General features: G+C 40.9%; 1 protein-coding gene across 2 annotated transcripts in view; it reads right to left on the bottom strand.

Moving 5' to 3' along the window:
* MAN2A1 (mannosidase alpha class 2A member 1) overlaps positions 1–10,391 on the bottom strand; it is a 134,771-nt gene that overhangs the window by 103,107 nt on the left and 21,273 nt on the right. For both annotated transcript variants that reach the window (XM_026866000.1, XM_026866001.1), the window contains exon 3: positions 4,717–4,861. In XM_026866000.1, coding sequence (XP_026721801.1) covers positions 4,717–4,861 — 145 coding nt within the window. The remainder of the gene's footprint in view (positions 1–4,716; positions 4,862–10,391) is intronic.

Raw genomic sequence — 10,391 nt, 5'->3', positions numbered from 1 at the left:
TTAATTTAAAAACCTTGCAAGGAAGGAGGGAAAATCTATTTTAGTCTTGTTCAATTCCACTTAAGTGTTGCTTGTACTAGATCTGTAACAACCACATTCAGCAAATAAAATACTCTGATTTGGTACACACATATATTACAAAGCTCACAAGTTACAATTTTTCAATAATTTAATGAGGAATGTTACCAGAATCATCACTGCCAAGAGAGCAATAAATGCTAGGGGTGTCTGTCAACTCCTTGGGTCATTTCTGAACATCATCTTTCAAGCCTAGTTGTGCTGGTTGACAACACTGTGCTCCCTGAGCAAGGTTCTCCCCTCTGGAGTTTCACTTTCTAATCCACTTCAGGCAGTCACATGAAACTGCTGTTGAAGGACATGAGAGCTAAAATAAGGGCTTTGCCAGCACAGCAGGTTATATGATCACTCATTAATCTGCTCCAGAAAAATGCCACCCATCTGAGATGGCTATAACCTCACACAACACAGCTATCTGCAAACTGAACATCTCCCCATGGCTTGAGATTACTCTGCACTGGGCAAGTCCCCCACAGATCAGACATGTTACTGAGATGCTCCAATCATCAACTGTCAAAAACGACCTGACACTGAACAAAAGTGTCATGGTGACCCATTCTCATACCCAATTTACCAATAAGAAGTAAATATATTAGCTACTGAAGAGTAAGCGTGGAGACCCCAAGTTTGTAGGTCCTGGTTGAACTCACACGGAAGCAGTTAACCTAGATTTAGCAGAATTTAGCAACAGAAAGTGTTTCAGAGCATCAGCACATAAGTTATCACCCAGAACAGAATCTAGACCAGTGCCTTCCCTATGAATTCTGTTTCAAGTCAGTTTCTTTGCCTTTGAGCTACAGATTATTACTAGCAAAACTGTTTATGTGAATACTTAAAGAGAAAGTAGCCTCAGATGAGAAAACATAAAATATAATGAGATTTTAAAGGTTCTGAAGATAATGTAGTTATATGTTTACTGACCCCATTTCTTGGTAAATATTTTTCACATACATTGCTACACTACAGGTTCATTATGCCTTAAGCTTTTTTGCCAGAAGGCATTTTCTTTGCACCATGCCTTTTAGTCCTCTGTGAGAGAGGAATAATGTGACTATTAGCGATACAAGAGATTTCAGTTCCCTATTACAGGTAATTTTTCCTTCTTTCAAGTGCTTATTTAATATGCAGTTTAATACTGCAGACAATTCTACAGAAATGTCCTTTCCGAAAGCAGTACTAAGTCAAGAAATTTCTTTGATAACACTCTTCGTAAAAGCGAACAATAATCAGACACACATGATCACTTTTGGTGATGGAACAGTTTACATTTATCAGGATAATCTTAGTTTAATTCTACTTGGTATCAACTGAGGAGCCTGAAAAAGCTGGGAGATTTGTATGCACAAGGTGATGCACATTTCTTGATTTTAGTTGCTTCTGGTGGAAGGACAGATATAATTTTACAGTAGGGGCATGAAGAAGTTGGGTATCAAGGAGGACAACTGTAGAAACCAAAGCTAGACACCAGTAAGAAAGTCAGCTGTCAAAGGTTAATAACAACCCCGTTAAGACTTCAGGCAAATCCTTGGGAATAACCTATGCAGGAAAAAAGTTGCAAAGATGACAGACAGTTTTCATGACTTCAAAGAATTCTTCAAACCTTATTATTGAAGGGGCAGCCACAGAGAGGACTTCTTTCAAGAGAGTTGGAAGAACAATGACCTTACTAGTGATTTATAGAGTGACATCCTCCAAGACAGATATCTAAATGCTAGTAAAAATCTGTATCTGAAGCGAAGTTTATTATGGCCCATACCCCTATGTTTGTAGAGGGCAAAATCGAACCAGATGAAACTTCACTAAATGAAGCTCTCAAATGCACCCACCAAGAGACACCATTCCAATGTAAAATTAAGAAATAGACAGACACATCACAAATATACTTCCTAGGTAATTTGAAAATTCCTACTGGGAAAACACAGGAAATTCCATGATTGGTAACACAAAAAGTTAAACAAGAAAAGGTGTTGGTGAGGCTACCTCTGTTGCAGAACAGTTTCTATGCTTTATCTGTCTGAGAAGTTTAATAACTCTGGTGACTCAAAAACTTTTTTTGAAGGGGGTGGGAAGCTGAGGGGGTTTTGACTGAGGGATTTTTGTTTGATTTATTTTTGGTGGTGTTGTTTATTTCGGGCTTCTGGTTTATTTGGTTTGTGGTTGGAGGGGTGTTTGTTTCCGGTTTTTTATTTGCGTATTTGGGATGGGGTTTTTTGTTGGGTTTTTGCTGTTTGTTTGGGTTTTTTAAACACAGACCAAGAACTGAAACCTGACAGAGAAACATGCCACATACAGCATTCTCTAGACCTCGAGAAAACCCTTGTTATCTTCTGACCTTCCAGAAGAAGGTATAATATTTCAAGTGTCATGGCAAATATACAGTAAAGCTCAAGGCATTCCTCACCAAGTGAGCCTGGTAACTTGCCATCCTAATTTGCAGGCTAATAAGAAATGTGTCCATGCTCCCAACAATTCCACTATTTTTGGGACCCTTCTCACAGGAACAATACAGAGGTATCAGTCTGCTAGCCCCAAAAGACACAACTAAAAATCTGAAGGCTCTAATGAATCCTCCTCCAGCAGAACCTGATATTGATAGCTCTTGCTTTTGGCCAGATGAGCCAACAACAGCCTCATGACCGTATGCCCTGCTTGGCATACAGTGATGGAGAATGTAATTTATAGTGACTGATGTTAATATCTACCAAAACAATCTTGACCCGAAAAGAGGTCCAGTACCTTCAATACTCAAATTCCTTAGAATACAAATGCTCAGTGGGCTACTTCTGTAAGCAGAACTGGGCTACAGGATGAACCAAATAGTAGATTTGGGTAGGTAGAAGGCACCCAAGACTGAAGTTTGTCAGACACAAAAGGTGTTGTGAAAGTCTACCACAGCTAATTATAAAAGGCAAGACAGGAATCTAGATGTGAAGAAAGTAGAAGACCAGAGGTCAGAAAGCTAAAGGTTAGCTCCAAAGAGTCCTTCAGAATGACTACAGAAACTGGTCAATTCTGCATAGAGTACCGACAGGACAGGACAGGCACCATGGAGGAAATCAGTCTAATATATTCTATTTGGAAGGCAGTTACAGAAGGAACGTACATAATTTAAAACAAAACAAAACAAAAACCAAACCAAAACAGATAAATCCAAAATTACTAGAACCTATAGAAAAACAACCTGCAGGGGGAAAAAAAAAAGGACACTGAGACCCTACTAAACCTCATGACTTGAATGGACACCAGCAAAGTTATCTGCAAAGCTCTTCTCAGCTTCCTGTAGGACATTACCCTGCAGTTTCCAAGCCTTGTGTTTCTGCAGAGCTACCTCTGCCTGCACTGTGCAAGGGGTGTTTGTTCAATACAGCTAAAATCACCTCAGGACAGATGTGACCCTAAGCAACCGGCATCTAGCAGGATACCAACCAGCCTCCCTCAATTAGGAAATGATCCCACTAGCTCCAGCAGAAAGAAGGGAGAAGGGTAAACTCCACAGCCCTTTCTAATAAGAACCAGGAGAATTAGAAGGTTGGTACATTCCTCTAGGATAGTTTCAGACTAATTAGATGACTGTACAAAGTGTGGCTTCCTTATAGGAAAATTTTCAGGGGAACAACCAGAAAGGAATTAAATGGACACAGGTTTAAAGACAGCCCTACAAAAAGGCAGATCAAAGTTCATACCATGATTATTTTCTCTGAATATTTTTACTATAACCATACTACGTTATTGTGGCTGTCATAACTGAACAATACAGTCCCTTCCAATTCCAGTGTTCATTTTCTTTGAAAATGCAAGATACATGTGAGAAGTCATACATTCAAACTATTGTATCTTACTTCACTCAGATCCACAGCACTTCAAGCAACAAATTAAATTGTTAGAGGTACACAGTAGTAAAGTTTAAAATTATCAAAATTGTGTCTTTCCACAGTAACAAGCAGGTTCACCAGCTTCTCATGATCAGTGTACATGTACCAGGAGTATAACACACACTCTAATTCACTGCTTTTGGTGTATTTTATAGTCATTTCACAATAAAGTAACACTTTTCCATTTTATTTATTACACACTAAACATCCACTTGGGATGAAGAAGTGAAATTATGTAAGCATACCTAGATTACAGTTTAAATCCAGACTTTATATTATCTCACTGCAGGTTGGGGGCAGGAGTGTGCACAAAATAATAAATGAAGTGTTACAGTCAAAAACCTCAGATTTGCCATTATCATATCTTCCAAAAAGCACATCTCTTTAGCACAGGCTGAGGGTTAATTATCTACAACAGTCCAAAAAGTCAAAGTACGAACAAGACATACTTAATGCATCAATGAATAAACTGACTGGGGTCAGAATTTACCAGCAGGATGAACATAGAAAACCTGTATTACATTCCAATATCAATAATGAAGTTCTACTCCAGTTAATAAATAAGTACATGTACAACTTTCATCATAACAGTTGTCACTTGAAGTCAATGGCATTTGGATTATACATCAGCTTAACTGCCTTGCCAGGCTTAAATCTAAAATGTTAAATAGTATGGTCCAAAAAACCCAAATCTTAATAGAAATTAGAATATACTTCTTAATTCAAAAGCCTCTAGATACCCAAATTAATATAGTTCAAGTATTACCTGGGTCATTATGTGAGTGAGGCACAACAAAAACTTGAAGTGGTTCACTGTTCCATTCATTTTCATTGTATGTGATATCAAATCCTTGTTTCCACACGCCACCATCTGGATTATCGAAAGGAAGAATGTCATAGACATCTAACATCTAAAAAAGAGTAAAAGGAATATAAAACATGAATTCATTAAAACATTTCTGCTATTAAAAATCAAAGCTGTTTTCATCAAAATGGATCAGCTTGTTAATTACACAGGGAGAGATGAAGTGTCAAATGAGTAGAAAATTTACAAATGAGAGCTAGTTTCTAGTCACAATAGGACACCCAGGACACAGCTGGGAGGAAAAGAAGTATTTGGCAGGCCCTGTTCTGAGGAAACTGAAATTGATTAGGTAAACAGTAGGAATAAGAGCCTTAAGTCACAAAAATTATGACAGCTCACAATGGCATCGGGGCAGGAAGGTGGTGAGAGGAATACAGAATAGCACAATACGCTAAATAGGGGAATGCAGAAGATGAAGAGGACAAACTAAGCAAACAGTAAAAAGGGATAACAACATCAGAGAGAGGCAAAAGTCAAACTCACAAAAGGGAACTGAAAGAAACTATCACAGAAAAAATGTTCAGAAGTATAGCCAACTTATATATGTACTGTTTCCCAGTACACTAATTTTACAAGGAAGGACATATTTCACTTGTCAATGCAAATAAGGTTACAGTTAAATAAAGCAACTCTAGAGTTACTTTAACAAGTTGCTATGAAATTTAGATACCACCAGATAGCTTCAAAGATAATCTTCTAATGAGTGTTTAGACTGAAGTTGGCAATCCAATTCTTTCCATTCTTTTTTTTTTTTTTTTTGCAATGCTCTAGTCTGCTTTTAGGAAAGAAGACAAACTTTATGAGCCATCATCTAAACAAGCCTTTTACGGGCAATATAGTTTAAAAAACTTTACAACTTCAGTTTAGTTCTAACCCCACTTTAGAATATACCAAACTTTCTTCAACAAAACATTTTACTTCCACAAAAGGAGCCTACAAGAGTCAGTTACTACCTGAACACCAGAAGAGTTAACACTTCCCAGTGGTAAGTTGATTTCTGCCCTGCTGCGAAAATTTACACAAATATAGACATCCAAAACAAACACCTGACTAAAGAAGTTAAAGCCCTGTGACCTTGGCTGGCTGACAAACCCCTACCCAGCTGCTCTCTCACTCTCCCTCCTCAACAGGACAGGGGTAGAAGTAAGATTAAAAGCTCATGAGTCAATATAAAAACAGGGAGATCACTTACCAATTACCATCACAGACAAAACAGATCTGACTTGGGGAACATTAATTCATTGACAATTAAAACAGAGTTGGATAGTGAGAAACAAAGACAAAACTAAAATACCTTCTCCCTACCACTTTTCTAGCCTGGTTCAGCTTCACTCCTTTGTTCCCAACCCCTGGGGTGCAAGTCTATTGGGGTTGTGGTTAGTCCACAACAGTTCTTATCTGTCACTCCTTCCTCTTCACTTTTTGCCTGCTCCAACATGAGGTCCCTTCCATAAGCTACAGTCCTTCATGAACTGCCGCAGCATGGGATCTTCTCTACAGGCCACATTCTTTAAAGAACTCCAGTAGGATCCCCCCATGGCCCACAGTTACTTCTGAAACGTCTACCTGCTGCAGCATAGGGTTCTCTATAGTCTGCAGGGAAATACTTTTCCATGGCAGTCTCCCCTACCTGCTCCAGTGGCCGGAACACCTTCTACCCTTCTTTCTTCAACAACCTTGGTGTTCACGGGGTTGTTTCTCTCTTTTTTAAAATTTTTTTTCTTATACCTCACTGCCATGTAGCTTTTTCCCCCTTCTTAAAACACATTCTCCCAGACGTGCCACTACTCTTGCTGATGGGGGGCTGTCCTGGTTCAGCTAGGATAGGGTTAGGCTTCCCCAGCAGAGAGAGAGGGGGAAGGGATCTCCAGCTGGATTATTCATACCATGCTGACGTCAGGTCCAGGGGCGGAACCTTTTTACTCTTTGGCGGGCTCGGTGGCGGGAACCTTTTACCGTGACCAGCTAGCGTTATTTCTCTGTATATCGTTTGTCTTGTTCATTGTTATTGCTGTTTATTGTTGTTACCATTGCTACTGTGGTTGTTCAGATTGTTCTATCACTCTGTTGTACTAAATTTCTTCTTATTTCAGCCCGGGGTCTGTGCTTAGCTTCCAGCCCGACCGGCTGAGGGTGGGGGAGTGGCAACGGCAACGTGCTCTCCGGTCCCGGCAGGGCTTAAACCTGCACAGGGGCTCAGTGGCATCATGCTGTGCGTCTGTTTTGGAGCTGGCTGGAAAAGCTGTGTCCAGGATGGGGCAGCACTGGCATCTCTTCACAGACACCAACCCTGGAGCCCCTGGCTGTCAACACCTGGGCACCTAAAATCAGTACATTTCACCCTCAAGTCTATGACACATGTATTTAAGAACAGTCAAAATATACATTCATCACACATGCTTCACAAACTTCACTTATGTCTAAAAAAAAAAAATTCCCACACCAAAATCAAAATGACATAACACTGAAAAAAATGAAAGTTTTACACACAATAGACCTCCACCCCTTGTCCCTTTACCTCATTACAACAACAAAAGAATCCCCACAGTTATTTCTCTGTGGCAATGTCCAATCTAAGTTTTGGCCATTACCACTCCCAATTACTGTCCTTATCTCTCACTCCTCAAGCCCCAGGTTGGCTGCCAAAAAAGTCTGCAGTGACTTGACCTCGGCTGGGTTGGCATCTGGCAGGCAGCCAAGGTCAACCCACCACAGACCTTTAGCTTAAGATACAAACAGAAGTAAGTAATATTAGATGGGAATACAAGCCAGAGTAATTCTTCAACTAACAAAGCCTCAGCTGGGCCTACAATGTCCATACACTAGATACCTATGGCCAGTATGAGATCTACTTGTCAATCCTTGTTCCAACAGGATCGCTTTGACTTTTGAACAACATTGCTTAATGGAAAATACAGGTGCAATACTTGCAGATATATGCATTTTGTATGGCTAGCCTGAAGGAACTAAATAAGGGCTACAGTGTAATTAACCTAATACCTTATTTCCTTGCTTTTCTAAAATTTGGTTTTGAAAAAGTACAATTTTTCTGTAAAATGCAAACTTCTCAGAAAAATTGTGCATACTCCGTAAATTTGCCAGTTACCAATGAGTGACCTTAAGACCAATAAACTCTTTTGACATTTCAACCATGAAAATGTATTTGTTTAAAAAGAAACAATTCATGGAATTGCTCACATTCCTATGAGTTTTTCTTATGGTGGAATCTAAATTTCACAAGTAACTTTCTGCTGTCTGCGGGACACCAGTTTTTGAAGTCCATAACATACATAATTTTTTCCCTAACATGTATTGCCTTATCTCAAACCATGCTCCCATGATTATGAGCTCAAGATCTGGAAACTGCAATTCAGGAAATAGATCTTGGAATTTTAATCAACAGTTGTCTGAAACAGTTGGGTCAAAGATCTGACCTATCATCTAGAGCAGGTTGCTACCTGCCAGGGGCCTGGATCCAGGATATTGTAAAGAAACTGTCAAAGAAAGCTTGTCTGACTCACTGACTGCTATCCCTTTTTCTTCTTCCATTGGGTACCAAAGATACTGCCAGAGGCAACCCAGACTGCATCAAAAGCAAGTATAGATCTCTGGGGGTGAGGAGAACGGTGGGGGTGGGGCTAGTAATCAAGGTAATGAAGGCCCAGGTGGTATCCTCATACAAACTAAGTGGGGCAAAAGTATCTTTGCCAGGAAGATGGTTGACCTGTTAAGAAAATCTTCTGGCTAGTGTCCTGGTTTTGACCAGGATGGAGTTAATTTTCATAGAAGTATTTCATACCATGTGATGTTATGCCCAGGGATTTAGGTGGGCGGGCTCTCACTCTTGAAGGACCCTTCACTTGGGGGGTTTGCTTGTGTGCCATCTGCTCATTGGGCCATGCTGTTGCTGGGGAGGAAGCGATCACTGCATTCGATAAGCCACTGATGCATTTTACCTGTTTCTTCTTAGACTCACTATTGTTACTGGTTTTCTCTTATTATATTTAGTAAATTCTTTCTTTATTTTCAACATACGAATTCTCTTCTTTTTGTTCCTCCCCTATCTTACCAGAGGGAGGAGGGGGAGGTGAAGAGCTGGCCACGTGGTGTCTGGCTGCTGGCTGAATTCAAACCTCCGCAGTTTTTGGTGCTCAGTTAACTGGGGGCTCGAGGATGGCTTGGCTCCTTAAGATCTTATCATCTCATTTTCAATATGTGTTTCCCACGCAGCTGCTCACCTTCTGTGAGAGGTGGGTTAAGGTTTTGTTTCTGTTGTACTATATGATGATCATCTATGATATCGTGCAGTCATCTGTCCTAAGGCTATTTACAGCCTGTGTTTGAGAAATTTGAGGGGATTCAAATATCTTTGGAATGCTGACATAAGCACAGTTACCGTGCTGTTAGGAGCTAGTGTGTTCCTGAATGTGGTTCAGGTTTTGTTCAGAGTTAAGCTACTATTTAAGATTAACCAAGTAACAGAAACTGCAGCCACTACAAGCCCAAGGATGGGCGCTGCAGCTGAACTAGAGAACCAACCCACAGTAGTGTCAGTTACTCCCATACAGAAGAAGAAATACAGAAGAAAATCCCCTCACAGTCTACAGGGTGATGATGAACCAGGCCCATCGCAAGAATAGTAGGAGGCAGAGGCAGGGATAATCATCCAATGCTTGTCCTTGAGTGAATTGTGAGACATAGAAGATTTCAACCGCCAGCCAGCTGACCAACTCGTTACCTGGCTGCTCCTGGGATAGCGGGGCCAGTAGCATGGAACTAGAGGGCAGGGAGGTGAGGCAGCTGGGATCCCTGTCTAAGGAAAGGGGCATGGACAAAGCCATTGGAAAGGAGACACAAAATCTTAGTCTCTGGAAGTGACTTCTGTCAAGTGTGAGGGAGAGGTATCCCTTCAAGGATGACTTGACATATCGACCAAGTAAGGGGACCGCTATGGAGAGAGGCATTCAATACTTGAGGGAGCCAGCCGTGCGGGAGGTAGTTTACTATGACCCAGATAATGCACAGCTACCCACAGATCCAGATCAAGACCGATGCACCCAGACCACGTGGAGGACTTTTGTACGGAGCACACCCTCATCATATGCCAGTGCATTAGCAGTAATGGAGTGGCCAGATCAAGAGGGACCAACAGTGAGTGAACTGGTTCGCCGACTACAACAATATGAAGAAAGTGTCTCTTCCCCCACCATCGCAGCTGTGAACAAATTACCACAAGATATCCAGCAAATTAAAGAGAACATGTCCTACTCCCCACCTGCATGGACCAGAATATCAGCTATTAGGATCAATTGTTTCTTTCCTCAAGAGCACCGGTACACACCATGGGGGAAGCTGTGGCATTGCCTGCGTGACTATCGAGAAGACATGAAAAGATGGGATGGAAAACCTACCTAGAGGAGTGGGTATGTGAGCTGGAAGGAAAAAGAAGTACAGAAGTACAGAAAGTGGTCCTTTCAGGAGAAATGCTGCTCCAGTTCCCAGTGATCAAGTGCCCAAACAGAGCAGAAAGTTTGACTTTGCTCATGATCCTATGAGAAGAACTTCTGACTTGTATT

The sequence above is a fragment of the Athene cunicularia genome, assembly GCF_003259725.1.
Source record: "Athene cunicularia isolate RWA chromosome Z unlocalized genomic scaffold, athCun1 chrZ_part1, whole genome shotgun sequence".
NCBI lineage: Eukaryota > Metazoa > Chordata > Aves > Strigiformes > Strigidae > Athene > Athene cunicularia.
The sequence above is the reverse complement of the archived record's forward strand: the minus strand, read 5'-3'. Positions and strand labels throughout refer to the sequence as shown.